Source organism: Equus asinus, chromosome 10 (assembly GCF_041296235.1).
Source record: "Equus asinus isolate D_3611 breed Donkey chromosome 10, EquAss-T2T_v2, whole genome shotgun sequence".
NCBI classification, from domain to species: Eukaryota; Metazoa; Chordata; class Mammalia; order Perissodactyla; family Equidae; genus Equus; species Equus asinus.
In genome coordinates, this window is record NC_091799.1 from 80,726,187 (window position 1) to 80,742,872 (window position 16,686).

Sequence of the window (16,686 nt, forward strand, 5' to 3'; positions counted from 1 at the left end):
AATAACTGTACCCTATCCCATCACGTTCAATGTAGCAAGCAAACGGTCTGTAGCAAACTGTTTGCTACAAAAGGTCACTAGAAAAATAAAATCATAATCCACTTCCTTTGAAATGGCAAGACATATTAATAAGGCAATTCTGATATGGATAAAATAGAGAGGTTTATGGATATAAAGGTCAAAGAAGAACAGTAAACACTTATTATTTCATTGTCAGGTAGTTCACTACAAATAATCAAGTACAAAATACCTGTCTGCAGGTTTGTATGTATAGGACACTTCAGACTTACTGTGTGCTACATGAACAGAAAAGGGAATCATGAGTGAAGAACTATTGCAAATGACAAAAGTAACAAAGGGAAAAAATGTAGAAAAAATAAAAGAGAAGAAAAAAGAATACATGCAAGAAATTAGGAGAGAAAAAGATGAAGAAAAAGCATATAAGCTAGGAAAATACAGATTTAAAAGTATGAAAAGAGATAAGAAGCCAGAGAGAGAGAGAATGAGAAAGGGAAAGTGAGATGGGTGGGAGAAGAGAAACAGTAAGAAAAAAAGAAAAAAAAAAAGGATGCTTCCCCCCCCTTTGGTTTATCATATTTTTCTTCAAACTAAATGTTCCTGAATAACCATGACTAATTTCGTGATGGCCACCTCTAAAGGTAAATTTGCACTAACAATCAGAATTTCCTATGGGAAAGCAGAGAACAAGCTAACTCCAGGACAAGGAACAGGAAGAATATGAGAAATAAATGAACCATGGCAGCCCAGTGATGATCTGCATCCTGAGCACTAACATGATTTACATCTGGGATAAGGCTGTTCAATAACAACTCAACGATGCCTCCAATCTCCACGCCAACCAACTCCAACCAGACCTCCAAGCCACAGGTCTGATCCCTATCATTAAGGTTTCTTTTGCTGAAATCTTTGATGTGGACTTTGTGAAAGGTCTATATTGGGCTGGGACAGCAGATGAAATGGTCCATGTGCTTCTCCACCAAATGGGCCTGAGCTAGCTGGAGAAAGCACATAAAGGAGATAAGCCTTCTATGTTCTAAAATGGTAATGAAGAGAACACAGGCTCTGGAGAAAGATTCCCTGGGTTCGACTCCTTGACCATTTATAAGCCACTGGATTTTGGGCAATTATATAGTCTAAGTTTCTCATCTTTAAAAGAGGGAGAGTGATGGGTTCCACCTCATAAGAGTTGACTTGAGAATTAAATGAGATATTGCATGTAAAGTGGTTGGCAAAATTCCTGACATGTAGTAAGGGCTCAATGACAATTTTTATTGTTATTATTACTGCCTGGTAATTTAAGACAACAGGTCATATTAATTACACAATTCATAAGCTCAATAATAGATCCTCAACAACTATAGTACAAACATCCTTATTTAAAAGGTAATTCAACACTCGGCAGATATTTGACATTGTCCCTAAATTCAGATGCAAACCCACCCTTAGGCCCAGATAAGCTACAACACTCCCACCAGAAGCACGTGTAATAAAAGACAGTGGATTTCTACAGCAAAACATTTCAGTGGGAGAAATCAACACTAAACATAGCATCACAGCATTTCTGGTCAAGTTTTGCCACCAAATAAATACAGAGATATTTGGATTTTAGAATTATAGATAAGGGTCTGTAGGCTTATACATTCTATGCTCAGCGGCCTTTGCTCCTCCTTTACTGAAAGATCAAAGATCTAGCCTGCTTTAGGAACCACAATCAAAAATCCAAACAACCTTATTCTCATTTAAGAAAAAGGAAAAGCAGCTGCTGATGGCTGGGAACCAGCTTGGCCCCATCAGGCGTTGGGTTCCTAGGGGCTGGCCCAGAACTCACAGCTAGGCCTTGACATTCTCGGGCTGAACACAATCAATTTCACAGCACACCAACATCAGACAAGGTCACTCTGTGACCCTGATGGATCAAGACAAAAACAACATCCCTCTGTAATCATGTCTGTACTCAGACAAAAACAATATTGTCCAAAACACAAAAATGACCAAACATCCCCCCATTCTGGCGAATATGAGTAGTTGCTGCTTTTTTACCAATCATGGCTTTGTCTTCTTTTATTCTCCCCTGCTTCCTAGATAAGATTTACTAAGATACCCAACCATAGAGTTGCCTATACTTCTTGACAGGATCCAATTCAGAGCAAAGCATCACTTCCTTGAACGCTCCTCAAAAAATACTTAACGTAAGCCCAAATGCTATAAGTCCTTTCTAACACCCTCTTACTGAAATGCCCCACAGTTCCCCCCGTGTTGCAACAAGTCAATAAACCCAACTTTGTCTAACTACAGGTGTTCCTGCGGTCTTTGACTGGAGGACACTGATAATTTCTTTTCCTCCAGTATAAGAACAGGATGATCAGCATTCACAATCTTCTCCTTTGAAGACTTAATCATAATTCTCAATATTTACTGTCTGAAACAAAATACCTAAATTATTATTATAAATTCCTGTAATGATTAAAATATTGGGTGGCATTCTTTTCTTGGGACTTCATATCTTAAAATTTTGACACTGATGTACACAACAGCCTTCTGCTATTAGATTAGCTGTCTCAATTTCTAGTCAAGGGAAGCCAAGTTTTAATTTAGGAAAATGCTGCTGAACTAGCCAGAAAATATCAAAATCTCATTACATGAGAAGCAATATATTTCCTAATGACCCTGGGGGCTGAAGTATGAGAAAATGTGTGGTGTAATGACACCAGGTTAAAAGAGGAATGAAGTAAAAGTCAACATATCTGGCATGTACCGCTAACTGGACACTGCCTAGTTGCATGACCCTAAACAAATCTCTAAACATATCTGATTTAGTTACTTCACATGCCAAAGAAGAATTAAATTATGTCTAAGATTCTTTTTCATATCTAAAGTTATATGACTCTATGATATGGAAGGTCACAGCCAATTAAAGGTCACAGAATATATTACAAAATACTGCATATAAATAAATATTCAATAGGATATTTTGAGATCTCTATTCTTTTCTTAAAATAAAATTTGATACTTTTGAAAAGGTCTGGACATAAGACCTAATCAACAAAGTATAGTTAGTGCACAGGGGGACCCAAATAAAGAATGCTCCTAAAATTTGGGACAAATAGCGGAAAATAGCACTCTCTAAAACAAAACACTAAGCTTTACTATAAAAGGACAAAATTTGCCACCTGTGAAAACCTACTTATAAAAAAATTAACAAGGAGCATAGATATCTCTTAAAACTCACAATTTGTCTATTTGAATTTTTTACACATCATATAAACTCTAACCTTGGGATGTCCTAATTGACTTTATTCAGAGTAGAGATTTGCTGTAGTGAAAGAAGAACACACAAATCTTGTAATTTCAGAAGCTTTTGGAGCAGTGGTAATACTGGAAAATAACACTCAACAGTATGATTTACCCATACACTGGGGGAGCAGGAGGAGGGAAGCTGACTCTAACCTAATCTAACCCGTCACCACTATTTAGATAAAATATCTCTAGAGCAGATAAGTAAAACACACCAAATATTAGCTTGATTTGAGCGGTCTGTTGGTAATATGTAATTTTGGATTGTCAGTGAGCAATCTGAACTATAAATTTTGTCTTCTCCTGAGTACACCAGCCCATCAAGATGGTACATCATGTTCACTTCCCGGTATAGGCTATTCTGCTATCCTTTTCCTCATGATAAACTGGTACTCTGGCTTATAAAATCAGCCAAATGAAATTTCAGTTAGTATAAACTTATTCCTAAGAATTAGCTTAAAGTAATAAAACAGAGATTCTGACACCACCATTTGAGGATCAAAATACCAGAGTAACCTTCTAAAGATGACCAAATCCATTAGGCTCAGCCTAAAACAATATTTTACTTTTCTCTCACCCATATACTCTCACGTAATAAACTATTACTTACTAAGTGCTAATTATGTGACAGGCACTACTAAGCATTATTCTAAAGTGAGAGACAGAAACGCAGTTGAAATAATGTTGAGTACGCAGATCTAGTATAGACGTTAGGTGCTGTGGGTAAATGCCTTCCATTTGCAGTCTCATTTTGATACCCTCCCAAATGCAGAGCAATCATCATTATTACTTCTCAGGGCATAAAATTGGGGCCTGGGGACTACTATTTCTTCTTTGGATACTACAAAATTGACACCTAGAGATATTTAACTTTCTCAAACCCAGTTTTTTCTTTATTATATCTCTGTTACTATTGATAACAATTTTAAGACTATTGAAACAATTAAAATATACATAAAAAGGTATTTACAATTTTCAGTATAGCCATACTCAGAATCCAGAAGAACATGGACGATCTTGTACATCCATCTTCACAAATGATCTGATCTGTACAATAAATTCACAGAATCTGAAAGCTTCTAGTCATTTATGGAGAATGTTTTGCTATGATATTCTGATGTCAGTTTCTCCTTATGGGGAATTCATAAGTTTTGTAAAACAGAGGCAATTTTATTCTTGAAAATAAGTGAGAATTCTTAAAGAATTTTACAGCAAATATTTCAGTAAAATCACTCTACATTGCTTATTTTTCATTATAAAAATAATTGCTTGAATTTCAGATGTAATTTTGTGTTGAGCAACCTTTTGTATTAGAAGACATTTCATTAACATACACATCTGAGCATTATTCTACAGCCTAGTTTAGGACTAGTTAAATTTAACTCACTGAAGATCTTTAGCTTCGGTAACACAGATTTGCATCTTCTTATGTTGAGACTAATCAAGTCTCTGGTGACTCCCAGGAACCTCATTAACTGGAGGGAGACTACTCTCAGTGGAGGATCATTGGAGTTCATTTTCTTTACTGCTGATTTCAGGGCAGTCCAGGCAACACAAAATTCAATATAATACGCTTGATCCAAATTGACATCTGCCTTTCAGAATAATCCAGAAATCAATTGGCTTTAGCTGCCTCTCCAAAGAATGAATCATTTTCCAGCCTTATCAAGGCAGCAAATGCACTCACTTGGCATTCTCATCCTGTTTTCTTCGTCCCAGCAAGGAACATAGGGACTGAACCACTTCTAAACAAACGCTAATAAATCCTCTTTTGCCAGTGAACCATCTAGCAATTGAGTTATGCCCTGGGACATCACAACATGCCTGGGTGGGGGAGTTTCTGTACTTCTTGTGGCTTCAAATTGAACAATAATCCTTATAAAAGGAGTATATAAAATGAAAACATTTTGGAGAGTTGAGTTTTTAAAAATACAGTCCCTAAGTATAAACTCTGATATACAATATAGTGCCTACAAGCACAAGTCAAAGATCTGGCTTCAAATTCTACCTCTAGGACCTACTAGCTGAGTGACCCTGAAGACATTAGCAAGCCCTCTCAGCCTCTTCAACACATCTGTTCATCTGGGACAGTACCACTTAGGGTTCTCTTTTTAGGACTGAATAAGAAAACCTATGTAAAGGGCTTAGCACAGGGTCTGGTATAAGTACCTAAGTGCTCAATAAGGGATAAATTTTATTATTATTATTCTTCAATCTATAAACTTCATTTGAGAAATTAACTCTTATATAACCCCTCACAATATTTTATGATAAGACGTTTACTATATTTGAACTAGATTGTTAAATCTCTTTTTCCCCTATTTTGTCAGGTGAAGTTAGATCTCCTTTTTTTATTTTTTTATTTATTATGCCATATTGAATTTTCCTTTCAAATCACGAAGGCAATATAAGCAACAAATCAAATAACATGGATGTATAAAGAAAAGTTAGCAATCTTCTCCTTCCCCAGGGTAACCAACACCAATACACTGGTTTAAATCCTTTCATACTTTTCTCTGTGCTTACACAAACCGCAATATGAAGATTTCTGTACACAGCCACAGTCCAGTATATGTGTCTCCACACATTTCTTTATGCTCCTATAAACAAACATACCTATTCATATATGTATATGTTTGTGTGCATCTCTGTGTCTGTGTGTAGTTCCTAATTGGTACAAAAACGGAATTATACTAGCCACAAAAAGCTATAATTTTTTCACTTGACAAAAATACATGAATACCCTTTAGGACAAAAGTTATAGCACCTAGCTCCTTCCTTCTAATTGCATAACAATCCATAGCATGGATACAGATTCATCCAAGTATTCCACAGTTGAAGGAAATTCAGATTTCCTTCTTTTTCTTTTTGTCCCTACAAAAAGAAACTTTAGTCCCCCTTTTTCTTTTTGACCCTACAATACATGTAGCAATAAACCATCCTTATTCGCACATCCTTAGGTACTGATTTCCTTTTTGTATGATAGTTTCTGAAAAGTGAAATTTAGCATTTACTATGTCACAAGTACTAGTCTAAATGCTTACAATGATTATCTCATTTAACCTTGACACAACTCAATGAAGTATTATTATTACTCTTACCTTGAGTACGAGGAAATTTAGGTAATAACTTGCCCAAGGTCACTAGCTAGTGAGTGGTAGATAAGTGATTTCAACCCAGGCAGTCCAACTTCTAAGTCCTTGCTCTTAACACGCCCCTTATCCAGAAATTGCCCAATTACTTTCCCCAGAATTTTCACCCATGTAAAAGTCCTTCCATGATAGTTTGTATAAATCATTCAAAGCTTTCCACTGTACACCACAGAATGAATGACTTATCTAACAACGGGAATCAACAACTGGCAGTGTGCTCCCTTGGGTGTGCAGATCCTATCTTGTTTGTTTCCAAACACGGTTGAGTGTGTTTCCTAGAGTCTGAAAAGCCTTTTACAATATGGAATTTGGTTACCTCAGAGACTGTCTCTCTCTTTAGACTCTTCTGAGCAGTTGGGATCAAGAAATGAGCATGTATTGCTAGTGAATGGGAGGTAGAGTACTGCAGCTGTCTCTTCTACAGCTTCCAGATTTACACTTCAGGGAAGCAGACTTCGGGAATTTTCCATTCATAGCTTATGTTGTTAAAGTTCTTACTTTAAAAGTCTCCAGTCTTTTAATCTTCACGGAATGAAGTAATTCTTCCTCCTCCTCTCAAAACCAAAATTCCAAAAACTGATTACAATTATAATGGCATACTATTGTTTTTAAGTTTCTTATTAATTTTATTTATTCTTCTCGAAAGTGTTTCAATATGCAGTAGAGGCCTGGGGACTTGGGCAAAGGGTTTGGTTTTTACTAATCAAGTAAATGACCTGAAGTAAACTCAGCAAGCTGTAACTGCTTTTCTTTGAAGAGTCTGACTTAAGGGCACGATATTGCATTTTGGCTCCTATGGTGAGAGGGGAACAAGAAAAGAAGACTGCTAAACATTGTCCTGAGATCGGCATCATATTTTAGGTGAGAAATAGTCAGAGACACAATGGGATGATCACAGAATCCTGGGAAAGAATTTATTGTTGTTCCCAGGGAGTGTGTGGGTGGTGGTTTGGTAAAGAAAGAATCCAGGGTTTATGCCTCAAGAAATGCAACTGGAGGTGCTCCAATGTTAAAGATCCTAATGCTGATGATAAACACTTTGCCTCTGCAGAAACGCTACTAGTCTAGCAAGTTCTGTGGATGACCTAAGGTTGAGTTGGCACTATTACACCACTGGTGGCAAGCTGGCATTATGCAAGGGTGCTTCTGGGAAAACAGACTGAAATGATTTGGGCTGAAAACCTTTTGCCTTGCGCAAAATCCATACCAGCTGGAAAACGTACTCCTCTTGAAGAAACAACGGAAAGAAGTAGAGATGGAGTATAGCGCTGTGCTGGAATTACTGAGCTGTCATAGAAATTGCCAGCATGTCAAACTGCCTCTGTGGTTCTGGGATTTAGAAACTTTGGGTGGCAACTTCACGGTTGGAATAAAATTAGGTCAGTGAATAAGGTCAGCTGTGGGCAAGAGTCAACAGTGGTCAGAAATAGCTAATGTTTGTAAATTTTGAGCTAAAATAGCCAAAATTTGTAAATGTTAACAATTTTCTTCACTAACTCATTTCACATACACCCTCTCCTGCTAGGCTGTTAGGTATGGAAAGTATGATTGGATCTATTTTACATTGGAGGAAATAGTCAGAGAAGGTGTTGTAACTTGCTCAGGGGCACACATCTAGTAGTAGCTGACTTAACGGTTTCATATTTCATTGGCTTGCCAGCACACCATGTTTCTGAGGATGTGAAGCGGGGTAATGTCGGGACCAGACTACAGAGTACAGCAAATTCCTCTCTCCATAGGAGCTAGGGAACCCTCCCTAAACCCTCTGGTTGCTTAGAACCACACAGTAGTTCAGAGACTGCGGGGGTGGGCCCACTGTGATGATGGTTAACCAGGGAGCGGCAGAGTGGGGATGCGAGAAGCCCTGCGACGGCTGGGGTGGAGCGGGGCACAGGACCGACCCGGGGCGCTGCCAGGCCCCGCAGGCACCCCACCTGCGCAGCCCGCGCCTTCCCCGCCACCTGGCATCAGCGCGCCGCATTCAGGGCTCCGCACCCGGCTCGCCCCTCGCCCCCGGCCGTGTCACTCACTCACGGTCTGGGACACCTTCACCTCCTGGTTGAGCCACTGGCACAGGATCTCCGACATGGTTTGGCCTGTGCCTCCGACCCCAAGCAGGTGCGAGGACTACCCGGGAAACCAAGCCCGCCGGCCCGCGTCCTCCGGTTGCCAAGGGTAACCCTTTGCTAAGGAAGCGTAACCAGACCGGAGCTAGGAGAAAAGCCGGAAAAGAGGGGTGCCAGGGCCCGGCCGTGGACAACAGAAAATCCTGGCCTGCCCCCTGCTGGCGGGTAAGACCGACTGTGCGCAGGCGCAGTGGGCTCCGAAGGCGCGTGGGCTGCAGAGGGGCCCAGCTGATAGGACTGAGAAGTTCCTGCGAACTGGGGGTGCGGAGCGAGCGAGGCCGGGAAAGCTAGGGGCTGAGCAGGGGGGTGTCGGAAGAGCAGAAGAAAAGAAGGGTCTTGATTGAAGGGGAATTTTTTTTTCTTCTTGTATTGTCTTTTAAAGAAACTATCAAGGCTCTTGCTCTATAATGGCATCATTTTTGTCATTGATTTAAGAATTGCCAGTTTCAATTGCTACATTGTATCAGGGACAGAATGTGTCTTATCCAACTTTTAGTCCCAGACCTGGTATAGGGCCTGACACACAGCAAGCATTCAATCATTTTTGGTGTTGGTGGTGGTAGATCTAACAGTTTGTCTAGTTTATATCTCTGTGTTGTTTTGAGAGGGGAATATTTAATGAACTACTTTCTGGTCAGTTTTTCCTTACAAGTAATAATTATTTTAAATTGAATTTTGACCAAGACTCTCCTTCAGCAAACCTGAGTCAGGCTCCTCTGAGCCCACTTCTTCTGGAGGCCCCACCCATGAGTTCCATCCTAGGCCTCCTTAATCCAGTTTTAGCGAGAACTTGCTGGGTCAGTTTAGGGAAAATCGCCCCCTCACCCCCCACCCGGCCCCTCATCTGATCAAATTCCTCATCCCCTACCCTTGGCATCTGATCACCCTGGCCTGCCTGCAGCAAGAACCCTGTCAAGTCAGTTTAGCCAGTTTAATCCCCTTACCCTTGGTGTTTCCTTTTAGTAATTTTCCATCCACTGACACCACCCTGCTCCTTGGCTATAAATGGAGTTGAGCCGGATCTCTCTCCTCTACTGCAAAACCCTATCGCAGTAGTACTTTCAGTCCCTTGAGGGTGTCTTCCCTTCCTTCTTTAACCAGTATCAGAAAAATTTTCCTTTAATAATTTCTAAAAGTTTAGCTGGAATAATAGAAAAAATAATACACATACATATTATGTATACATAATCTTATTTGTATAATAAATAATATAGATAATGATGTATATATGTATATCACAAAGATAAGGAATTTTCCGCTAAAAGACCTGGAGACACCAAATTAGGATTATTTTAAACTGTAGAAACAACAACAGTGATGTCCTACGAGAGCAAATGTCTCTTAAGATTGATCTGAAATAGATCCGTGAGTCCTGACTGGATAAAAGTTTAGTACCACTTCTGTGTTGGCTTTACTTATATTTTAAATCACCCACACCATGGGTTTCCTCACACCCAACAGAGCAGGCATGACTACGATGGGAATTTTAAGGGAGATTTGTTGCCCACAGAATTGGGGTCTGATACATTTGATATGTTTCACCTTAGAGTTATCCAAATTCAGAAGATTATATGATTCTTTATAGAATCATATACGATTATATAGTTGGGGGAATATATCTTATGTGCCGTATCCATTGGAAACACACATCATCTCTGAAAATGCTTCTAAGAGATGGCCTCCGAGGTACTCCTGCTTCTTGCCATCCTGGTGGTATATTTAAATTGATGACTAGTGCTACATTTACTAAGAGGTTCCAAGCTTTAGTTTCAGTCTGTAGAACCTGGGGGACAGAAATCAATATCTGCTAGATTGCTGAGAAAATTGCTTTTGCGGAAGGATGTAGGTGATGGTGCATCAAACTCCAAAGCTGCCAGAAGAGAACACCTGAGCTTGACCCCCTGTGGATGGGGGCTCTTATTCCCACACCGAAGCAAAATATTTCTGTGCCTATCTGTAGCAACTGTCTGGTTGTCGTTTGCTGTTTGTTTCAAAGGGTTATTTGTAGTGTTTGTCTTTAGAACCCAGCTCCAAACAACATAATCTGCCAATGTAATATTTTGGAAAAGAAGTTTGTATATAGGATTTAGATAAATGAAGATACAGACACTTTAAGAAATATAGAAGGCAAAATCCTTCATTTCACAAAAAGGGCATGATAGTTTTTGCAGTTCCTAAAGCATCCAGCTTGAAAATGATCTGACATTAAAATATTAATGAAAATTTTGAGCTGTTACTGAAATATATGCATTTTACTATGTGTATTTTCTTGAAATTTCCAATTTAGTCATTTTTCCAAGTTTGGCATTAAATCTAGTGCCTTCCCTTTGAAATCCCAGCTCTGGCTAAGGTTTCTAGCTCTGCTCATGTTGGTATTTTACATTAAAATAATGTATGACTTGTTTATTTCCCCATGTGGAATCAGTTGGGAGAAAAGATGATTAAAGAAATGGACAGTTTCCCAGCTGTTCTTGAAATGGCTTTTTTATTGTTTTTTAATTAACATTTTTAGAATATTTGGCTCCTGCATCCAATTGTAACTACCACAGCAGTTTTAAAGTTAAATTTAAAAATTATTTTTTCAAGCATTATCTGTCATTAAATTGTAAATCTTTATTTCTCCTCTGTAAATACTCAAGGGTGGATTATGAAGAGTTATTATGAAACTACAAGTTGGTTTGAAAAGTGCTGTGTACTGAAATAGAATGCACTTTATTCTTTTAAAAATAAATTGTAACTTTTTTTTTTTGAGGAGGATTAGCCCTGAGCTAACATCCATGCCCGTCTTCCTCCACTTTATATGTGGGACGCCTGCCACAGCATGGCTTGCCAAGCGGTGCCGTGTCCGCACCCGGGATCTGAACCATCGAACCCCAGGCCACCAAAGCGGAACGTGCGCACTTAACCACTGTGCCACCAGGCCTGCCCCTGTAAGTTTTTTTATAATTGGAATTTTGCGCTATCAATAAAGCCCAAGCTTTAGAACCAGAAACACCTGGGTCCAGATGTCAACTTTTGATCTGACTACCTCTTCGACTTTGGAAAAGCTGTTAACCTCTCTGAGCCTCAGTTTCCTCATCTGTAGAATAAGGACATCAATATTTATTAGACAGAGTTGTGAGGATTACATGAGAAACGGCACATATTAGTGCCTGCCTCGTAGTAGACATTAAACAAATCTTTCTTTCCTTTTCTCCTAAGGCCATATGAATTTTTCCATTGCATTACTAGTTGGCTTTTGAGTAGCTTAGATTTACTCATACTATTTCAAAAAGTTTTTGAGGCAATTTTTTCATGTAGCTTCTTTAATTTTATTTATGACTAATTCAATGTTTATACATACATAAATACATGTACAGATTTTTTTTAAAAATCGTATTTGTTCCTCCACATATGTCTTGCGTGCATTTCTTCATTTCCCCTCTCATCATCTTAGATCATTCTCTCATTCCCTCTCCTCAGCGTGTTTTGCAGTGACCTTGCTTACTCTACATTCATTAATTCAACAAGTGTTTCCCCTGGTGTCCACAATAACCACCCAAACTAGGTTTCCCTGTCTCTTCCCCTCTAGTTATCCTGTGCAACCTGTTCGGTTCTACTCCTAAAGCCCTTCTCTGTTCCTCAGCTCAGTCACTAGATTTCTAGATTAATTTCTAGATTAGTTTCTAGATTAATTTCACTAGAGCAGTGTTTGCCAGGTGGCTCTTGATCTCTTAAGAGAATATGTAATTCCTTTCATGTGTCATGCCAGAATTCTTTATAAATGAAACAGTGAAGAATAAAATGGAATAGAAAATATCAGAGGACTTTTCATGTAAGAAGAGTAAAGATGTGGCGGGTTTTTTTGGAAACATTTTTGGAGCCACTGTCTTGAAAGATAAAGACCCCTTTGGAGGTCTTTTACAGTACAGCCTCAGTCCAGCCTTAACTGTAAGCCACAAATTCCCTTAACACAACTTGTTGACATTTCTTTACCAGGTCCCAATTTTCCCACCTCTACATCTGTCTTCCACCCTCCCTCTGCAAAAAAGGCAACTTCCTCTCTTGGCCTATCCTGCTTGACCTTCGGGGCCCAGCTCATCAGTCACTATCTTCACAAAGCCTCCTACTCCCTCCATCTTCCCAATCCCTTCTCTCTTCTGAAAGCTCAAAATAAGTACTTTCCTTTTAGCTCTCATCCCAGACACCTAACTCTTACCAACTACCTGCAGCTTGGCCAGCAACTCAGTTTTGCAATCTTCTAATGTCTTTCTTAACACATTTTCCAATGAGTGATGATTTACAGTCTCAGACAAGGAGACAGCTTCAACTCTTGTTACTTGGGGCAAATCACAAGAGTATTGTGAAAATTTAATTCTGTTTCAAAATTTTTGAAGTCTTTTGTATTGAAGCAAATATGACCCTTTCTTTTGTGTGTCTTATTTTCCAGGCCCACACGATTGATCTTATGTATGAATTGTGTCTTTCTCAGGGACACATTTAAATTTCCAGTCTTAGACAGCAGTCGGTTTTGAAACAAAATCAAGTTAAAAAACAAACCAAAAAACTTGGTACCATATGAGAAAAAGTGAGTCATATGTTCTGTAACTGAGAGAGATAAGCCAAAGTTCATTTATCAGAATTCTTGCTCTAATTTCTTATTTTTCCATACTGAAGTTTTCAGAGAAGCCAAACCACACTTTAATATCTTAAAGTTAGAGCCCTAAGTTCATCTTACCTTTTCCTTCCCCAGAAAAAAGTTAAACGTTATCAGTAAACCCTCTCAGTTTTGCTGACTGTAATCAAATTATTCTTATAGCCACATTGTGCTTGTACAGATAGGCCCACATTCTTATCTCTCTCACAGATTATGCTTTACAGCAAACTGGGTCTCTATGTGTGTCAAGTTTTGCAACTAACTCCACTGTAGTTTCTCTCCAAAAAAAAATATTTTCCAGAGAATCAGGGTTTTGATGAATTAATTCCTAAAAGTCATTATCCTCTGTACTTCTACTCTTGATGGGCTCTTTATTGTGTTTCCAACATTCTGTATATAGAAAATGAACCATCCTGTATTTCTGAATACTAGTCTGGCAGACTAGTCTTCCTTCACGCTGTTCCTCATACCTTATAAAACTGCAGTGGTTTCTCATTTTCTATGAAGAGTGTATGCTAGGCTTTCTAGACACTCCATAATCTGGTTCTCTTCTACTTAGTGAATCGCTAATTCCACACATTCTATTATGAATAGCAATATACCATGCCAATTCCTTACTCTATTCTTTCTGACCAGTTGCACCCAAGCCTACTCTTTAATTCAAGTCAAATTTCTTTCCCAAAATTATCATTGACAAACCCTAATCAACAGCCTTTTCCTCTCAACTCCAATGACCCAAGATGCACTGCTGGAATCTTGGATATCTGAATACATAGATTGCTTTTTGTTTTCACAAATCCAGAACCTAGAACAAATTTTCGCATACCCAAACCTAGAAGTGTCAAAATGCTCACTCAGTAAATACTGTGGCACGAATGTGTGAATGCCAACAGGATTTTTAACATGTACTACTCATTTTAGCACCTATGTGTTATGTTGCATAATTTGTTGTTCTTTTGTATCATAGGCTGGGTCCCATTTCTCTGTACTTAGGATGATGATCACAAAGGGACATGTGAATATGAAAACTGCTTCCTCTCACATTCTACTTCCAGTTATGGCCATGATGCAATAGAGGATATCATCCTCCCATCCACTGTAATCAATCATAAAACTGGAAAAATACATAAAGCAACTTTTCAAGTAGTGGACATATAGTGCACATTTGCCCCAGATTTTTTCCTGGGGAAATTTTCCTAACTGTGGCCTAAAGAAAGAGACACCAAACAGAGGGCAAAGGCTCATTGGATGAAATAAACAGTGATTGGAATTTGAGGCTGAAGAAGCAGCTAGAATTTGTGGGGTATGATAATGGAGAAGCAGCTATGTAGAGAAGGAGTTCTAGAAATTACCTTGATTACTCCTTGATTCTGGCCAAATATAAGGCTTCCCATGCACGGAGAAGTTGGAAGCTGATGCGATATTCTGGATATTGTACATTTCTAGGAGTGATTGGAGTTCCAAGCAGCCAGACTGGAGAAACCTCACTGAAGACTCAGAGCAATGAGGTGAAAGCTCAGAAAGAAAACATATTTTTTATTGTAGGGCTACTTTAACTCTAGCATAAGGGCTAACAAAGCTAAAAAGAAACTCTAGTAAGATAAAACTGATCATCCAATAAATTTGCTATCTACCAGAAAAAAACTTAATCTTTAAAGGAAGACAACAAATTTTAGAGGCTCAACAATGTAGCATTCGTGATGTCAAATGTACAATCAAGAAGCAGGAAAATGTGACCCATAATCAGGAAAAAGTGAAATAGCCTAAAGAAAAAGACTCAGAGATGACACAGATGTAGGAATTAGCAGACAAAGAAAATAAACAGCTGTACAAAATATTATAAATATTTTAGGGATGTAAATGAAAATTTGGATTTAATGTGTGAACAGATGTGGAAGCCCAGCGGTGCAATGGAAGCTATTTTTAAATAAATAGATGGAAGATTTACATCTGAAAACTCTTTCATCTGAAATGTAAAATTCATTGGATAGACTTAACAGCAGATTGGAGATTGCACAAGAAAAGATAAATGAACTTGAAGTAGAACACTAGAGATTATCCAAACTAAGCATAAAGAGTATAAAGTCTGAAAAAAATAGAGTCCCAGTGGCCTGTAGAACAATATCAAATAGTCTAACGTGTAATTAAAGTCCAAACGAAGAGGAAAATGATATTGGAGCAGAAAAAAAATTTTTGAACACACAATAGCCAAGCGTTTCCTGAATTTGATGAAAAAAATATATATTTTGTTGTTGTTGTTGAATTAAAAAAAACAAACAGGAAACACACAGGAAAACTGTACATAGACTCATTGTCAAATTGTCAAATGAGAAATTGTTACATTGTCAAACGGCACAAAAATGAAGATTAAGAGAAAACTTTAAAAGTACATGGAGGAAAAACACGTTACATATAGGAGAGGAAAGCAGTGAGAATACTGACAACTGATAGTATAAGAAACAATGCACACCGAGAGACAATAGAATATCTTTAGAGTACTGAAGAAAATTTCCCTCTACAATGGAGGTAAAATAAAGACATTTTCAGGGGCTGACCCAGTGGCCGAGTGGTTAAGTTCGCCCGCTCTGCTGCAGGCGGCCCAGTGTTTCGTTGGTTCCAATCCTGGGCGCCGACATGGCACTGCTCATCAAACCACGCTGAGGCAGAGTCCCACATACCACAACTAGAAGGACCCACAACAAAGAATATACAACTATGTACTGGAGGGGCTTTGGGGAGAAAAAGGAAAAAATAAAATCTTTAAAAGAAATAATAATAAAAAGATAAATAAATAAATAAAGACATTTTCAGGTAACAAAGCCTGAGGAAATTTGATACCAGCAGACTTGATGCTACACATTGTAAGCATGCCAAAGTAAACTCTTCAGGTTTAAGGAAAATGATACCAGATGGAAACGCATATCTATGTAAAGGAAAAAAGCACACCGGAAATTGGAAACATATGGGTTAATATCAAAGACTTTTTTCTTGTCTCCTGTGTTTTTTTAAAGGCAATCGATGAGTGCATATATAATAATAATGCATTTTGGTGTTTATACATGCCAACAATAGCACAGTGAACAAGAGGGGAATAAGTAGAATTATATTGTTGTAAAGTTCTAACAGTACTTAATGTAGTATGTAATATTAATTCAAGGTATATATTAATTAAGTTCTGGTTACATATTTAAGCCCTAAATCAACCCACTAAAATTTTTTTAAATGACATAGCTAAAAAGCTGACAGAAGAAATTGTGGAAAACTAAGCAAATACTCAAGCCAACAGGATGCAGGAAAGGGAGACAAAAGGAACAAGAAGCAAGTGGGACAATTATAAAATAAGTAGCAACGTGATAGACTTAAACCCAACTGCATCAATAATTCCATTGTATATAAATTAACTAAACACTTCAATTAAAATGCATAGATTATCAAATTGGATTTTTTACAAAACAAG

General features: G+C 38.2%; 1 protein-coding gene across 12 annotated transcripts in view; it reads right to left on the reverse strand.

The window, feature by feature from the left end:
* SPEF2 (sperm flagellar 2) overlaps positions 1-8,692 on the reverse strand; it is a 177,533-nt gene extending 168,841 nt beyond the window's left edge. For 4 of the 12 annotated variants that reach the window (XR_011506509.1, XR_011506510.1, XM_014831226.3 and 1 more), the window contains exon 1: positions 8,498-8,686. Coding sequence is in view for 8 of the 12 variants with exons in the window: in XM_014831226.3 (XP_014686712.3) it covers positions 8,498-8,555 (58 nt within the window). In the remaining 4 variants the exon portion in view is untranslated. Of the gene's footprint in view, positions 1-6,783; positions 7,020-8,497 lie in introns of all 12 variants that reach the window. The other 8 variants (XM_070519780.1, XM_070519778.1, XM_070519777.1 and 5 more) reach the window with 5 other exon arrangements.
* Between the last annotated feature and the right edge of the window lie 7,994 nt (positions 8,693-16,686).